At 49.0% G+C, this 18,413-nt stretch overlaps 1 protein-coding gene across 1 annotated transcript; it reads left to right on the forward strand.

The window, feature by feature from the left end:
• The first annotated feature begins 15,505 nt into the window (after positions 1-15,505).
• LOC135620378 (uncharacterized) lies at positions 15,506-17,296 on the forward strand. Its single transcript, XM_065123308.1, has 3 exons — positions 15,506-15,883; positions 16,049-16,330; positions 16,460-17,296. The coding sequence occupies exons 1-3, from the start codon at positions 15,506-15,508 to the stop codon at positions 17,294-17,296; spliced, it is 1,497 nt and encodes a 498-aa protein (XP_064979380.1).
• The last annotated feature ends 1,117 nt before the right edge of the window (positions 17,297-18,413 follow it).

Genomic DNA, 18,413 nt, shown 5'->3' on the forward strand with positions numbered 1-18,413 from the left:
TTACACGTCCACCCATGTTCAGTGGAACGGACTACACTTACTGGAAGACCCGAATGAGGATCTTTCTTATTTCTATGGATTTTGAACTGTGGAACCTTGTTGAAAATGGATTTTCAAAATCTTCTCTTCCAATGATCGATTGGAACGATTTGGAGAAGAAGGCTTTCGCTCTTAATGCAAAGGCTATGAATGCCTTATTTTGCGCTCTTGATAAAAACGAGTTTAATCGTGTTTCAACTTGCGAAACTGCTTTTGATATTTGGCACACACTTGAAGTGACCCACGAGGGCACAAGTAGAGTGAAAGAGTCAAAAATCAATCTGTTGCTGCATTCTTTTGAACTTTTCCGAATGAAACCGAGTGAAACCATTGGCGACATGTTTACCCGTTTCACGGATGTCGTCAACGGTCTAAAAGGACTCGGAAAGAGCTTTTCGGATTTTGAGCTTGTTAATAAGATACTAAGATCCCTTCCTAAGAGTTGAGATCCTAAAGTCACCGCCATTCAAGAGGCAAAAGATCTGCAAAATTTCCCTCTTGAAGAACTAATCGGGTCATTAATGACCTACGAAATGACCTGCAAAGCTCATGAAGAGCAAGAAGACATCCTTCCAAAGAACAGGAAGGATATGACACTTAAAACTTCTGAATGCCACTTGAGAGAAAACTCAAGTGATGAGGATTGTGACGATGACTTGGCACTTTTGACAAGAAAGTTTAAGAAATTCTTCAAAAGAAACAAGTTTAAAAACGATGTGAAAAATAAACTTGAATCAAAGAAGGACCAAGTGATCTGCTACGAGTGTAAAAAGCCGGGACACTACAAAAGTGATTGTCCCCAAGTCAAGAAAAGAACAACAAAGAAGAAGGCGCTCCAAGCAACATGGGATGATTCGAGCGCATCTGAGGAAGAGGAGTCCAACACCGAGCAAGTTGCTCATTACGCCTTTATGGCCATCGAAGAGGAGGTAACGGATTTATTAGATGCTGATTTATCTTTCGATGAATTACTAAATGCCTTCCATGATTTATTTGATGAATGCAAAGTTATAAATAGAAAATACAAGTTGCTAAAAAAGGTACATGATAATCTTACTTGTGAGTTTGATAAATTAAAAGTCGAACATCATGATAGTTTAAAGTCATGTATCAAATGTCATGATTTAGAAACTATACAAAAAGAAAACTTGCTACTTAAGGACACCTTGAAGAAATTCGAGGTTGGTAGCAAGTCATTAAACATGATCCTTACAAACAAGGGTCATGCTCCCAAAAGAAGTGGGATTGGATTTGTGAGGAGTCCTCACCGAAATCCAACTACCTTTGTAAAAGGCCCCATCTTACACGTTCAACACCAAACCAAGTGCAACTTTTGTTGCAAATCTGGACACAAGACACATTGTTGTCCATTCAAGAAAATAAGTCCAAACAAATTAATTTGGGTTCCTAAAGGAACCATGATAAACTCTATGCAACATGATAGAAAATGTAGATCTATTTATGAGGCACCCAAAAACAAATGGGTACCTAAACGTCATCCTTTCTTGTAGAAAACTAAACAATCGCAAGCTAGGAGCAAGAAATGGTACCTTGATAGTGGATGCTCAAGGCATATGACCGGAGATCCATCTCAATTCTCTAAGCTCTCTAGCATAGACGAAGGATATGTCACCTTCGGAGACAACAACAAGGGTAAAATCATTGGCAAAGGAACCATAGGTAACAAATCCAACCTCTCTATTGAAGATGTTTTACTAGTTGATGGTTTAAAACATAACCTCTTGAGCATTAGTCAATTATGTGATAAAGGATATATTATAAGATTTGAATCTAATGCCTGCATCATTGAAAAACCACACAAAAATGTATCTATGATTGCATTAAAACAAAACAACGTATACACTATTGACATCAATGACTTATGTGATGAAATGTGCTTTGCCGTTATGAATGAGGATGCTTGGCTATGGCATAGAAGATTAGGTCATGCTAGCATGAAACTAATCAATCAAGTATCATCTAGAGAACTTGTAAGAGGAATTCCTCATATCAAGTTCATCAAAGATAATGTATGTGATGCTTGCCAATTAGGTAAGCAAATTAGGGGTAGCTTCAAAGCTAAGAATCAAATAAGCACCTCTAGGCCCTTACAATTGATCCATATGGACTTGTTCGGACCAATCTCTACATCGAGTCTAGGAGGTAGCAAATACGCCTTTGTCATTATTGATGACTACAGCAGATATACATGGACCTACTTCTTAAAACAAAAAAATGAATGCTTTAGACATTTTACCAAGTTTTGTAAACTTGTTCAAAATGAGAAGGAATCTATGATTTCGTCAATTAGAAGTGATCACGGTGGAGAATTTCAAAACCATGACTTCCAAGAATTCTGTGAACTCAACGGATACAACCATAACTTCTCTACTCCAAGAAATCCTCAACAAAATGGGGTAGTAGAAAGAAAAAATCGAAATTTGCAAGAAATGGCAAGAACCATGTTGAATGAACATAGCCTACCCAAATATTTTTGGGCCGAAGCTGTAAACACTGCATGTTATATTTTAAATAGAGTCCTAGTAAGACCCTTACTCACCAAAACTCCTTATGAGTTATGGAATAACAAAAAACCCAATGTCTCATATTTTAAAGTCTTTGGGTGTAAGTGTTTTATCTTGAATGAAAAGGATAACTTAGGAAAATTCGATGCTAAATCTGATGAAGGAATCTTTCTTGGTTATTCTTCGGTTTCTAAAGCTTTTCGCATCTTCAATAAAAGAACCTTAATTATTGAAGAATCCATCCATGTTGTTTTCAATGAGATTTCAGAAAATAAGAAAAATGATCTTGATGATGATGTTAATTTTGATTCCTTGAATTTAAACGAAACCCCGTCTCCAACTAGCAACTTGGTTGCATCCACTTCCAAAACATCCTTACCCAAGGATTGGAAGTATATAGATGCTCATCCTAAGGAGCTAATCCTAGGAGACACATCAAAGGGGGTTCAAACACGATCTTCTTTTAAAAACTTTTGTGCCAACGCCGCTTTTCTCTCCCAAATTGAACCCAAATGTGTTGATGAAGCCATGAAAGATGATTCATGGATTATCGCAATGCAAGATGAATTAAATCAATTTGAGAGAAATGAGGTGTGGACGCTTGTTCCTAGGCCAAATGACCATTTAGTAATTGGTACTAAATGGGTCTTTAGAAACAAGCAAGATGAAAATGGTATCGTGGTTAGAAACAAGGCTAGATTAGTGGCCAAAGGTTTCAACCAAGAAGAAGGTATCGATTACGAAGAAACCTTCGCACCTGTGGCTCGATTGGAAGCCATAAGGATGCTCCTTGCCTACGCTAGTTGCAATAATTTTAAGTTATTTCAAATGGATGTTAAAAGCGCTTTTCTAAATGGTTTCATTTCCGAAGAAGTTTATGTTGAACAACCTCCTGGATTTGAAAATAATGGCTACCCTAATCATGTGTTTAGATTAACTAAAGCTCTCTATGGTTTAAAACAAGCCCCAAGGGCTTGGTATGAGAGACTTAGCTCTTTTCTCATTGAAAATAATTTCATAAAAGGCAAGGTTGATACTACATTGTTTATCAAGAATTTTGAAAATGATTTTCTCATTGTTCAGATTTATGTTGATGATATTATATTTGGTTCTACAAATGAATCTCTTTGTGAATCCTTTGCGAAAACTATGAGTCATGAATTCGAAATGAGTCTAATGGGAGAGTTAACATTCTTCTTAGGCCTACAAATCAAACAACTAAGCAATGGCATCTTTATTAGTCAAACCAAATATGCTGTGAGTTTGCTAAAGAAGTTCAAAATGAATAATTCAAAAGCCATTGACACCCCTATGAGCACCTCCACTAAGTTAGAAATTGATGAGAATGGAGAAAGCTTCGATCAAAAAGCCTATAGGGGTATGATAGGAAGTTTACTTTACCTCACTGCCACTAGACCAGACATCATGTTCAGTGTAGGACTTTGTGCTAGATTTCAATCAGACCCTAAGATATCTCATCTCAAAGCAGTCAAAAGAATACTCAGATATCTTAATGGAACTACCAATCTAGGATTATGGTACCCAAAATCAGAAAATTTTGAATTAACAGCCTATGCTGATGCGGACTTCGCTGGCTGTAAACTAGACAGAAAAAGCACATCAGGATCATGCCAATTTTTAGGACATGCCCTTATATCCTGGTCATCTAAGAAACAAAACTCGGTTGCCCTATCAACAACCGAAGCTGAATACATTGCAGCAAGTGCATGCTGTGCACAAGTTGTATGGATGAAAAACACTTTAGAAGATTACAAAGTGAATCTTAAAGATATTCCCATTAAATGTGATAACACGAGTGCAATATGCTTAACTAAAAATCCTATACAACACTCAAGAACAAAACACATTGATATTAGACATCACTTTATACGAGATCATGTCACTAATCATGATGTAACCATAGAGTTTATTGATACCAAACATCAACTAGCTGATATCTTCACAAAACCCCTATGTGAAGAACAATTTGATTACATAAGAAGAGAATTAGGATTGTTGATGTGTCCGAATACTTAAAATTATTTTTCAAATGTTATTACTATTACATGCCTTGACAACGCTTGATCAAATAACATGTTGAAAATTATGTGACAAATATTTTTAACCAAATGCATGTAAGAAGTTCATTTTTCGGGTTGTATGCTAAAAATGGGATGTTCCCGTACACTCTTATGAAAACTCTTTGGAAAATGACTTTCCTTCGTCAAGCAAAAACAATAAAGAAATATATGTGTCATGACTTCCTTTATATGCTTGATAATGCTATCATGCTTTTTGTTGATGACAAAGGGGGAGAAAAATATGAATTGATAAACACTATGTCATAGCTGAACTGCCATAATCATATCTATGTCATAGTTGCAAATACTTGAGTGATGCTATAAACAATGTTATGCCATCCTTGCATCACCAAGAGATATGTGAACATGTACTATAGTTTGCATCATATCTTGATTTGATATTGTGAAGAAAATGCAAACGTACTAGAAAATCTCAAATGTGAGCATCATGTAAAAAGTCCTTCGTAGCTTTATATGATTACATGATGATTGGTTACAAACACTATCATACAAACTTGATGATGTATGTCATGCCTTGACATAATTCTTGAAGAGATACATCATGATAGGCATCATGATGGGAACATTGATAAGTTTAACTGATCTAACTTATCAATACATCACTTGAATTCTTAGGTCTTGAATTCAAGGTTGACTTATCTCAACTATGGCATATAGATAGGGGGAGTTAAGGACAACTCCTTTATCAATTGATTGTCATCATCAAAAAGGGGGAGATTGTTGAATCTCGGATTTTGATGATGAAGTCAATTGTCATTTGTTATCTAATCTATGTGTTGAGATAAGTGTGCAGGATTAACTACGATGAGAGTAAGACAAGCAGCAGGAGTTGCGCCGGAGTCAAGATCATGATCACGTTGGGAGTTCGAGAGTTCGACGGAAGTTCGGACGGTCGTCGGAGGTTCAGAGAGAACAGATCCGAGAAGTCCAGAAGCTTGCCAAGCGAAGCTCGTCGGAACTCGCCAAGTGGATCGTCGCAAAGTCCAGGAGTATGCCGGATGTCCGCAGAAGGATCACCGAGGGTTATCGGTTGATCGACGGAAGTTGGCAGGAAACTCGCTGGAAGAAGCGATTGACGCATCGGAGCAAAGCTGCAGAAGTTGTCTTAGAGTTAATCGTAGTTAGCATGATGATTAAGCATGAAAATGGGAGGTGATCCCATTAGCTTAATCTTGGGGCAATTGGGCCCCTGAAAAGATTCAAAGTGGGCCGAATGGAGTGAACCATTCGGACCCTGATTGCACCAGGAGGTGCAACCGCCCCAGCCAGGAGGTGCAACCGCCTGGGCTGTGGGGTTGAGAGGTGCAACCGCCCCAGCCAGGAGGTGCAACCGCCTGGGCTGCGAGGCTGGGAGGTGCAACCGCCCCAGCCAAGAGGTTGCACCGCCAGAGCTCAAGTTCCGAGCTCTGCTAGGCGATGCAACCACCAAGCTCAGTCTTCGAGCTCTGGCAGATAGGTGCATCAGCCTGAGCTCAGTCTCGAGCTCTGCCAGGTGATGCATTCACCAAGCTCAGTCTTCGAGCTTTGGCAGAGAGGTGCATCAGCCTGAGCTCAGTTTCGAGCTCTGCCAGGTGATGCAACCACCGAGCTCAGATTTCGAGCTTTGCCAGGTGATGCAACCACCAAGCTCAGTCTTCGAGCTCTGCCAGGTGATGCAACCATCGAGCTCAGTCTTCGAGCTCTGGCAGAGAGAAGCAATCGGCAGAGCTCAGTCGTCGAGCTCTGCCAGGCGGTGCCACCTCTCCAGTCGAGAGGTGCAACCGCCTGATCCCAGAATTCTGGGATTTGATCGATTTGATCGTTTTGAGCTCGAATTTTGAATTGGGTTGAGGCCTATAAATACCCCACCCATTCAGCACTGAAAAGATACAGACCTATACCGAAATCGTGATCTTTTCTGTGATTCTAAAGAGCTCAAAAGTGTTGTAAAGCCTTTAAGTCTCCTCCTTCTGTTCTTCAAGTTTTCAATTGTAAAGTGAGGAGAGAAAGGTCTGTAAAGGTTGTCTCCTAAGCCTGTCAAAAGGAGAGAAATTGTAAGAGGGAAGTTTGGCCTTCGCCCATTGAAGGAAGGCACCTAGTTGACGTCGGCAACCTCATCGGTGGAGGAAGCCAAAAGTGGAGTAGGTCAAGGCTGACCGAACCACTCTAAATCTCTGGTTTGCGTTTATTTTCGAGCACTTTATCATTACTGCAAACCTCCCTCATCACTACTGCTCTCTGCGCTTTCACGAACAAGTTTCAAGTGCTGTTCTTCCAAATCTGCATTCAGACGTAAACTCGTATTTTCATACATTACAGTTTACGTTTTCATGTGATTCTGCAGAACTGTTTTCCGTGCTTTTACGAACGAGCTTCTTTGCAGTTTACGCTTACATTTTAATCCTATTAATAACTGCAATCTGTCCTCTACGATTTTACGAACGAGTTTCAACATTTAGACGTAAAACTGCATTCAGAAGTAAATCGGCTTTCCTCGCTCAATCATCAGATTTCAGTTCACGTTTACGTCTTGATTTCAACTGCATACTGCCTTCTGCGAGTATACAAACGAGTTTCAAAGTTTAGACGTAAATCTGCGTCTAGACGTAAAACTGCGTTTAGACGTAAATCTGCGTTTAGACGTAAAACTGCGTTTAGACGTAAAACTGCGTTTAGACGTAAATCTGCGTTTAGACGTAAAACTGCGTTTAGACGTAAAACTGCGTTTAGACGTAAATCTGCGTTTAGACGTAAATCTGCATTTAGACGTAAATCTGAGTTTAGACGCAAAACTGCGCTTAGACGCAAAACTGCGCTTAGACGCAATCTGCGCTTAGACGCAAACTGCACTTAGATATAAACTGAGAATTTGCTTTTGCATCATAATAGTTTTTGAACGAACGCAGCTTTTGGTTTTTAAATTATTATAAGATTTCCGCTGCACTAATTCACCCCCCCCCTCTTAGTGCTCTTGATCCTAACAGTCCGCAGGTCGAGAGGAGAGCTCGGGGAGGACATACATTAGGGATCCCCATTCGTCCCCAAAATATGGGATCAGACGGTCCCACAGAACTTTCGGCTCCCCTCTCTCGACATGTACGACGGCTCCACCGACCCAGCGGACCACGTAGCCGCCTTCCGCACCCAAATGGCACTGTATGGAACTTCTGACGCTCTGATGTGCAGGGCGTTCCCCACAACATTAAGGGGACCAGCCCGCACGTGGTACGGCGGCCTGAGGACCAGGACCGTCGCCTCATTCAACCAGCTCGCTAGAGACTTCGAGCTCAACTTCCTAGCTAGCGCACGACCGAAGCCGTCCATTGCCTTGCTTCTCAGACTACACCAGAGGGAGGACGAGTCCCTCTCCCACTTTGTGAATCATTTTGCCATGCAGATCCGGGGATTATCCGATGCTCACCCCTCTCTGTTGATGCAGGCGTTCATGACAGGACTACGACCTTCCCGATTCTTCTGGTCCCTCATTGAGAGACCCCCCTCCGCGATACCGGAGATGCTTCAGCGGGCAAACCAGTTCATCGCGGTTGAGGCTTGGATGGCCGGAAAGCAGGAAAAGCACACGAGGGTTAGACCAGAACCGACTCGTGGGAAATAGCCTGCCGCGACTAGGCGCAGGCTGGACCAATCCAACCTACCCGCTCTGAGGCCTCCTCTGCCCCCCTAGGCGCATCTCGAACGGAGATATTTCTCCAGATAAAGGAGAGAGGGTTACTCAGGGCTCCCGTTCCGATGAAAAACCCGCGAGAGCTCGCCGACCAATCCAAGCATTACCGCTTCACAGGCAAAATGGGCACGACACCGAAGACTGCCGCGAACTGAAGCGGCAGATCGAGGAGCTCGTCCGCGAGGGACACCTCAGTCGATACATCTGACGTAACGGGGAGTCCTTGCCTCTCCCGGAGGGCCCCGTGGAGTGCCACATCGATGTCATCATCGGAGGACCGGCGGCTGGGGGAACCAGTATGTCGGGGAGAAAGGCATACGTCCGTTCCGCCTGGATCGACGCTCCCCAACGTGGTCCTGACCCCAAGGTCACATTCCCTCCCAAGGAAATCAAGCCACCGGAGCACGACGATGTGCTTGTGATAATGGCTCGAATCGCTAACGCCCAGGTGAGGAGAATCATGATCGACACCGGGAGCTCGGCCAACGTGCTCTATTTGGACGCCTTCCAGAAGTTGGGGTTAACAAAAGAATCCCTAAAGCCTATTTGCTCGGCGCTCACGGGGTTCACCGGCGACTCTGTCTCGCCATTGGGGACTATCACCTTGCCCCTCACCTTGGGAGCGCCGCCCCGAACAAAGACGGTTATGTCTACCTTCTTGGTGGTAGATCTTCCTGCTGCCTACAACGCCATCCTCGGCCGCCCCACCCTCAACAAAATCAGAGCTGTAGTCTCCACCTATCATCAAACGGTGAAGTTTCCTACCCCCGTCGGGACAGGCGAAGTTTGGGGAAGCCCCCGAGAGTCCAAACGATGCTACTTGACGGCGGTCTCATTGCACAAAAAGGCGAGGACCGACCAGCCTCTTGAAGACCCGAGAGAAGAGAAGCGGTCGATGCCACACCCGGAGCCGATGGCGCCCACTTACGACGTGCCATTGATGGAGGATCGCCCGGATCGGACGGTCCGGGTTGGGTTGAAACTCCTCGGGCAAGAGCAAGAGCAGCTCGTCGGTTTCTTACAGGAGAACGTCGATGTCTTCGCTTGGTCGCCACCGACATGACCGGCGTCGACCTTGAGACCGCCCAGCATCACCTGAATATATCACCTGACGCCCGGTTGGTAAAACAGAAACCACGACGATAAGCCCCCGATAGGCAGCTCACCGTCCGTGAAGAGGTGGAGCGTCTGTTAGTGGCTGGCTTCATCGAGGAAATCAAGTACCCGCGATGGCTATCTAATGTAGTGCTGGTAAAAAAATCTAATGGGAACTGGAGGATGTGCGTTGACTATACGAGTCTCAATCGGGCATGCCCGAAAGACTGCTATCCCCTCCCAAGAATCGATCAGCTGGTCGACACGATAGCCGGGCATGCCCGCCTATTATTCATGGATGCCTTCTCCGGCTACAACCAGATCAGAATAGCGCTTGAAGACCAAGAACACACGGCTTTCATCATCGATTTGGGGGTGTATTTCTACAAAGTCATACCGTTTGGGCTCAAGAACGCAGGCGCCACCTACCAGAGGGCCATGAACAAAATGTTCACCGCTCAAATCGGGTGGAACATCGAAGTCTATGTCGATGACATGATCGTCAAAAGTCGCTTGGCACTAGACCACCTGACCGACTTGGCCGAAACATTCTCTACACTCCGGAAGTATGGCCTACGGCTAAACCCGACAAAGTGCGCATTCGGCGTCAGTTCGGGAAGGTTCCTCGGATTCATCGTGCACGAAAGAGGAATCGACGTGAATCCAGAAAAGGTTCAGGCGATCATCAATATGTAGGCCCCTCGAATAGTCAAGGACCTGCAGTGACTAAACGGACGGCTTGCTGCCTTATCCCGATTTCTGTCTCGGTCCGGTGATCGTTGCCTCCCCTTCTTCCAGGCGTTAAAAAACGCCAAGGACTTCCGGTGGACGGTGCAGTGTGAAGAGGCTTTTGGACAAGTCAAGCGGCACCTGGCCAACCTTCCCTGCCTTGCTTCGGTCATTCTCGGGGAAAAGCTTAGCATTTACTTGGCCGCCTCCCAGCACGCGGTCAGCTCTGTCCTAACCAAAGAAGTTTCCGGGGAGCAACTACCGGTCTACTACGTCAGCCACGTCCTGAACAGACCCGAGGAGCGGTATCCGCCACTCGAAAAGCTCGCTTTGGCGCTCATGCTGGCATCCCGAAAATTACGCCCTTACTTCCAGGCTCACACGATTGAGGTAATCACTGACCAGCCACTCCGATAGGTTTTATCTAAGTTTGATGTCGCAGGTCGACTCCTCAAGTGGTCGGTAGAACTCGGAGAGTTCGACATACATTACGTTCCAAGGACTACCATCAAGACTTAGTCTGTAGCCGACTTCATCGCGGAACTGGCCGATGGCGGGAATGGAAGCCCCGAGCAGACAGAGGAGGCGTGGGACTTGCACGTGGATGGCTCGGCTACCTCCAGCAGCCGGCGGTCCCCCTATCCCCCATCGACTGCGCATGGCCATTCGTTCATTGGGGATTGGACCTCCTCGGCCCTTTTCCACCGGCCTCGGGGCAACGACGACACATCGTCGTGGGCGTGGATTACTTCACAAAATGGACCGAAGCCGAGCCACTAGCAACGATCACGGAACGGCAAGTGGAGAAATTCGTTTGGAAAAACATCGTGACTCGATTTGGCTTGCCAGAGGCCATCATCGTGGATAATGGATCCCAGTTCACCAGTGCTCGGTTCCAGGAGTTCTACGCGAGCTACGGGATTCAGCTGAGGTTTAGCTCTGTGGCCCATCCCCAGACAAACGGGTTAGCCGAAGTCACTAACTGATCCATTCTAAATGGACTCAAGAGGAGAGTGTCAACGGCCCAGTCAGCTTGGGTCGACGAGCTCCCTAGTATTCTATAGTCCTTGCGGACCACCCCCAAGGCCGCGACCGGAGAATCCCCCTACAGCCTCTCATTTGGGACCGAGGCTATCTTGCCTCCCGAGATGGTTTTCCCCACCCTGAGGACGACAAGCTATGACGAACGAGTTTCGACCCAGGGACTGCGAACCGATCTCGATCTGCTCGTCGCTAGAATTTATAACCGCACGGTGCGACCTCGGCCAATTAAGTTGGATGACCTGGTCTTACGCAGGGCCAAGGTTAGCGACCCGACCCGAGCACGTGGGAAGTTAGCTCCCAATTGGGAAGGCCCTTATCGGGTGATCGAAGACGTTAGGGTCGGAGCGTACCGACTCGCGACGATGCAAGGCCATGCTTTGCTGAAGACTTGGAACTCACAAAACCTCAAAAGGTTTTTTCCGTAATATAATGAGTTGGGACGTAACAAAAGCGGGTGTTACGTTAACAAAAGTTAGTACAAACACAACGTGTTAGGCAGACCATAAGACAAACGAGCACGATGAGAATGAAAAGTCATATCATTTCAGGAAGTGCATTACATTTCACACCCAAACAACAAAAGGGAAAAACATGTACAGACGAGTCTACATATATTCCTCTGGAGCATCGGGGCTATCGTCAAAAGGGACTTTGTCTGGCATGTCGACATCCATGCCCTCGGGGAAGGAGTCGAAAGGATCATCCGTGACCTCCAGGTCGAGGTGGCATGCCTTAAAGCAGGCGAGGGCAATCCGGTACCCATACTCGTATGAAACCCACTCGATCCGAACAAGGCCAAGCTGAAAGCCCGAGGATGCTTTGTAGTCCTCGATCAATTTCTTGTCCTTCTCCGACCTCTGGCGAATCTCGACGGATAGGGCCTCGGCAGCCCCTCGCGCTTCAGCACGCGACTCCTCCAACCGATGGATCAGCTCGACCAACTCCCCCCTTGCCGAACGAGCCTCGGCCACCAATGCCTTCAGATGCATCTGAAGCTCCTTATTCTTCTCCTCGGACGCCTTGAGCTCGGACCAGAGGCGCGTCACCTCTGCGTCCAAATCCGAGGCGTGCTGCTCGGTTGCCGCGACCACCTCAGGAGCCGCCCCGGCTCGGACCTCCTCCACCTGCTTCCGGAGGTCGGCATTGCGGTCACTCAAGAGGTTGACGACTCGCCCCGCGTCACGAACGCGGTCCATCAGCACCGCAGCATAGTGAGTGCCCTGTAGACAAACGGGTCAGAACAAGAGCTATCCAAACACACGCAACCGAACCAGCGGAACGACACTCACCCATAGCAGCGACTTAGCTGACTTGACAAGAAGAACCTCCGAGGGCAAAGTATATAGATCCCGAGCTATGTTGGGATGAAGCCCTCCGCAGGCACATCAGGTAACACCGAACTCCCCTATAAATATCCTAGCATTCTAAACGAAAAGGGGAGGAGAGCAACATAGATAACAACCCCACTATGATTATTCGCCTGACTTGATCGTCGGAGGGGTCGGGTCGAGCTCTCTCGTCCCGACCTGTGTGCAGGGACGAAGGCGAGGCGTTTCTCTCCGGACACGTTGGCTAGGAACCCCCTCCCGAAGGAATCGACGACCCATCATCCGGACCCAAACCAAGCCGCGTCGGCCCCGAGGTCACGGCTAAAAAGTTGTTTACACTAACATAATGGCACTAGAAGGAGGGCCGATGTCAAGGGATCACTAAGCCGACTCGGTCGAAACCGCAGTCGAGGGGGCACATCCGGTCGGGGTTCCAAGGGAACATCCCCCGCGGACAGGTCTCCGTAGCGAACACCCCGCCGCAACTTCAGAGCGCTATTGGCGAATCTTTAACGACCAGGGCTTGTTACCGCCCGACGCCCCCTCCACCGAACCACTGCCCGTCTCGTCCGAAGCCTTTCTCGACCTCACCCATCAGGTCCAAGTTCTAACCGGTATGTTACAGTCCATTATTCCACTTGTCTTAGGAATGCTGCACCCCTCGGCCGCCGAACCGGTGCGACAGTAGGAGCCACCTGCTCAGGCTCAGGTGCAGCCCCTGGAGCTTCCCACTTCGCCTCGGGTCCCGTCATCCCCGCTCACGGATCGAGTCACGACGGACCGAAAGGGCCACACCCAACCCGAGGCCTTTCTTTCGGCCTCGACGGACTCCCTACGAGCCTAGTTGCTCCTCGTCAATCAACGGCTTGACGAGGTACAGAAAGAGGTCCGCAGGTCGAGAGGAGAGCTCGGGGAGGACATACATTAGGGTTCCCCATTCGTCCCCAAAATATGGGATCAGACGGTCCCACAGAACTTTCATCTCCCCTCTCTCGACATGTACGACGGCTCCACCGACCCAGCGGACCACGTAGCCGCCTTCCGCACCCAAATGGCACTGTATGGAACTTCTGACGCTCTGATGTGCAGGGCGTTCCCCACAACATTAAGGGGACCAGCCCGCACGTGGTACGGCGGCCTGAGGACCAGGACCGTCGCCTCATTCAACCAGCTCGCTAGAGACTTCGAGCTCAACTTCCTAGCTAGCGCACGACCGAAGCCGTCCATTGCCTTGCTTCTCAGACTACACCAGAGGGAGGACGAGTCCCTCTCCCACTTTGTGAATCGTTTTGCCACGCAGATCCGGGGATTATCCGATGCTCACCCCTCTCTGTTGATGCAGGCGTTCATGACAGGACTACGACCTTCCCGATTCTTCTGGTCCCTCATTGAGAGACCCCCCTCCGCGGTAACGGAGATGCTTCAGCGGGCAAACCAGTTCATCGCGGTTGAGGCTTGGATGGCCGGAAAGCAGGAAAAGCACACGAGGGTTAGACCAGAATCGACTCGTGGGAAATAGCCTGCCGCGACTAGGCGCAGGCTGGACCAATCCAACCTACCCGCTCTGAGGCCTCCTCTGCCCCCCTAGGCGCATCTCGAACGGAGATATTTCTCCAGATAAAGGAGAGAGGGTTACTCAGGGCTCCCGTTCCGATGAAAAACCCGCGAGAGCTCGCCGACCAATCCAAGCATTACCGCTTTCACAGGCAAAATGGGCACGACACCGAAGACTGCCGCGAACTGAAGCGGCAGATCGAGGAGCTCGTCCGCGAGGGACACCTCAGTCGATACATCCGACGTAACGGGGAGTCCTCGCCTCTCCCAGAGGGCCCCGTGGAGCGCCACATCGATGTCATCATCGGAGGACCGGCGGCTGGGGGAACCAGTATGTCGGGGAGAAAGGCATACGTCCGTTCCGCCTGGATCGACGCTCCCCAACGTGGTCCTGACCCCAAGGTCACATTCCCTCCCAAGGAAATCAAGCCACCGGAGCACGACGATGTGCTTGTGATAATGGCTCGAATCGCTAACGCCCAGGTGAGGAGAATCATGATCGACACCGGGAGCTCGGCCAACGTGCTCTATCTGGACGCCTTCCAGAAGTTGGGGTTAACAAAAGAATCCCTAAAGCCTATCTGCTCGGCGCTCACGGGGTTCACCGGCGACTCTGTCTCGCCATTGGGGACTATCACCTTGCCCCTCACCTTGGGAGCGCCGCCCCGAACAAAGACGGTTATGTCTACCTTCTTGGTGGTAGATCTTCCTGCTGCCTACAACGCCATCCTCGGCCGCCCCACCCTCAACAAAATCAGAGCTGTCGTCTCCACCTATCATCAAACGGTGAAGTTTCCTACCCCCGTCGGGACAAGCGATGTTTGGGGAAGCCCCCGAGAGTCCAAACGATGCTACTTGACGGCGGTCTCATTGCACAAAAAGGCGAGGACCGACCAGCCACTTGAAGACCCGAGAGAAGAGAAGCCGTCGACGCCAGACCCGGAGCCGATGGCGCCCACTTGCGACGTGCCATTGATGGAGGATCGCCCGGATCGGACGGTCCGGGTTGGGTTGAAACTCCCCGGGCAAGAGCAAGAGCAGCTCGTCGGTTTCTTACAGGAGAACGTCGATGTCTTCGCTTGGTCGCCATCCGACATGACCGGCGTCGACCTTGAGACCGCCCAGCATCACCTGAATATATCACCTGACGCCCGGTTTGTAAAACAGAAACCACGACGATAAGCCCCCGATAGGCAACTCGCCGTCCGTGAAGAGGTGGAGCGTCTGTTAGCGGCTGGCTTCATCGAGGAAATCAAGTACTTGCGATGGCTATCTAATGTAGTGCTGGTAAAAAAATCTAATGGGAACTGGAGGATGTGCGTTGACTATACGAGTCTCAATCGGGCATGCCCGAAAGACTGCTATCCCCTCCCAAGAATCGATCAGCTGGTCGACACGATAGCCGGGCATGCTCGCCTATTATTCATGGATGCCTTCTCCGGCTACAACCAGATCAGAATAGCGCTTGAAGACCAAGAACACACGGCTTTCATCACCGATTTGGGGGTGTATTTCTACAAAGTCATACCGTTTGGGCTCAAGAACGCAGGCGCCACCTACCAGAGGGCCATGAACAAAATGTTCACCGCTCAAATCGGGTGGAACATCGAAGTCTATGTCGATGACATGATCGTCAAAAGTCGCTTGGCACCAAACCACCTGACCGACTTGGCCGAAACATTCTCTACACTCCGGAAGTATGGCCTACGGCTAAACCCGACAAAGTGCGCATTCGGCGTCAGTTCGGGAAGGTTCCTCGGATTCATCGTGCATGAAAGTGGAATCGACGTGAATCCAGGAAAGGTTCAGGCGATCATCAATATGTAGGCCCCTCGAATAGTCAAGGACCTGCAGTGACTAAACGGACGGCTTGCTGCCTTATCCCGATTTCTGTCTCGGTCCTGTGATCGTTGCCTCCCCTTCTTCCGGGCGTTAAAAAACGCCAAGGACTTCCGGTGGACGGTGCAGTGTGAAGAGGCTTTTGGACAAGTCAAGCGGCACCTGGCCAACCTTCCCTGCCTTGCTTCGGTCATTCTCGGGGAAAAGCTTAGCATTTACTTGGCCGCCTCCCAGCACGCAGTCAGCTCTGTCCTAACCAAAGAAGTTTCCGGGGAGCAACTACCGGTCTACTACGTCAGCCACGTCCTGAACGGACCCGAGGAGCGGTATCCGCCACTCGAAAAGCTCGCTTTGGCGCTCATGCTGGCATCCCGAAAATTACGCCCTTACTTCCAGGCTCACACGATTGAGGTAATCACTGACCAGCCACTCCGATAGGTTTTGTCTAAGTTTGATGTTGCAGGTCGACTCCTCAAGTGGTCGGTAGAACTCGGAGAGTTCGACATACATTACGTTCCAAGGACTACCATCAAGACTTAGTCTGTAGCCGACTTCATCGCGGAACTGGCCGATGGCGGGAATGGAAGCCCCGAGCAGACAGAGGAGGCGTGGGACTTGCACGTGGATGGCTCGGCTACCTCCAGCAGCGCCGGCGCGGGGTTGGTACTCTCAGCTCCCGACGGACGCTTGTTCGAACGCTCCCTCCGCTTCGGGTTTCGGGCCACCAACAATGAAGCCGAATACGAGGCGCTCCTGGCAGGACTCAAGCTGGCCCTTGAAATGCAGGTGGACATCATCCACGTCTTCACTAACTCGCAGCTCGTCGCCGAGCAACTTGGCGGTGGGTACGAAGCCAAAGAACCAACCATGGCAAGGTACCTGGCAGAGGTAAAAAGCCTAGCCTCCAACTTCTCCCGCTTCATGTTATCCATGGTGCCGAGGAACCAAAATGAACGAGCCGACGAATTGGCGAAGATGGCTTCGGGACTGGACCACGAAAACCACTCCGGGGTCGAAGATCTCCCATTCTGCACCATCTCAGTTTTGTCTGTAGCTCCGGCCGAAGCGCGCACCACGTGGGTACAGGAGATGCTGCTCTTCAAACGCAATGGGGTCCTTCCCGATGACAAAGCCGCGGTGCGCCGCATTCGCCGAATGCAAGCATGGTATTCCGAGGTGAACGGACGGCTCTACAAACGGTCCTTCTCACAGCCCCTACTGCGATGCCTCGAGCCTGGCAAAGCGAAGGCAGTCCTCGCCGAGGTCCACGAGGGGATCTGCGGGGAGCATATTGCTGCTCGAACCTTGGCCTGCAAAATCCTTCGTCAAGGATACTACTGGCCCACCATGTCCCAAGATGCTAGAACCTACATGTAGCAGTGCGGGCCCTGCTAGTGGCACGCCCGAACGCCTAGGCAGCCGGCGGTCCCCCTATCCCCCATCGACTGCGCATGGCCATTCGTTCATTGGGGATTGGACCTCCTCGGCCCTTTTCCACCGGCCTCGGGGCAACGACGACACATCATCGTGGGCGTGGATTACTTCACAAAATGGACCGAAGCCGAGCCACTAGCAACGATCACGGAACGGCAAGTGGAGAAATTCGTTTGGAAAAACATCGTGACTCGATTTGGCTTGCCAGAGGCCATCATCGTGGATAATGGATCCCAGTTCACCAGTGCTCGGTTCTAGGAGTTCTGCGCGAGCTACGGGATTCAGCTGAGGTTTAGCTCTGTGGCCCATCCCCAGACAAACGGGTTAGCCGAAGTCACTAACCGATCCATTCTAAATGGCCTCAAGAGGAGAGTGTCAGCGGCCCAGTCAGCTTGGGTCGACGAGCTCCCTAGTATTCTATAGTCCTTGCGGACCACCCCCAAGGCCGCGACCGGAGAATCCCCCTACAGCCTCTCCTTTGGGACCGAGGCTATCTTGCCTCCCGAGATGGTTTTCCCCACCCTAAGGACGACAAGCTATGATGAACGAGTTTCGACCCAGGGACTGCGAACCGATCTCGATCTGCTCGTCGCTAGAATTTATAACCGCACGGTGCGACCTCGGCCAATTAAGTTGGATGACCTGGTCTTACGCAGGGCCAAGGTTAGCGACCCGACCCGAGCACGTGGGAAGTTAGCTCCCAATTGGGAAGGCCCTTATCGGGTGATCGAAGACGTTAGGGTCGGAGCGTACCGACTCGCGACGATGCAAGGCCATGCTTTGCTGAAGACTTGGAACTCACAAAACCTCAAAAGGTTTTTTCCGTAATATAATGAGTTGGGACGTAACAAAAGCGGGTGTTACGTTAACAAAAGTTAGTACAAACACAACGTGTTAGGCAAACCATAAGACAAACGAGCACGATGAGAATGAAAAGTCATATCATTTCAGGAAGTGCATTACATTTCACACCCAAACAACAAAAGGGAAAAACATGTACAGACGAGTCTACATATATTCCTTTGGAGCGTCGGGGCTGTCGTCAAAAGGGACTTTGTCT

Source organism: Musa acuminata, chromosome BXJ2-8 (assembly GCF_036884655.1).
Source record: "Musa acuminata AAA Group cultivar baxijiao chromosome BXJ2-8, Cavendish_Baxijiao_AAA, whole genome shotgun sequence".
Taxonomy (NCBI): domain Eukaryota; kingdom Viridiplantae; phylum Streptophyta; class Magnoliopsida; order Zingiberales; family Musaceae; genus Musa; species Musa acuminata.

Bases quoted from the DNA above. Each gene is read 5' to 3' on its own strand.
- LOC135620378 (XM_065123308.1), top strand. From the start codon at position 15,506: ATGGATGCCTTCTCCGGCTACAACCAGATCAGAATAGCGCTTGAAGAC. The intron at 15,884-16,048 runs GTTCAGGCGATC...TGGACGGTGCAG, and splicing joins TCGACGTGAATCCAGGAAAG to TGTGAAGAGGCTTTTGGACA. The intron at 16,331-16,459 runs GTAATCACTGAC...ATCAAGACTTAG, and splicing joins TCCAGGCTCACACGATTGAG to TCTGTAGCCGACTTCATCGC.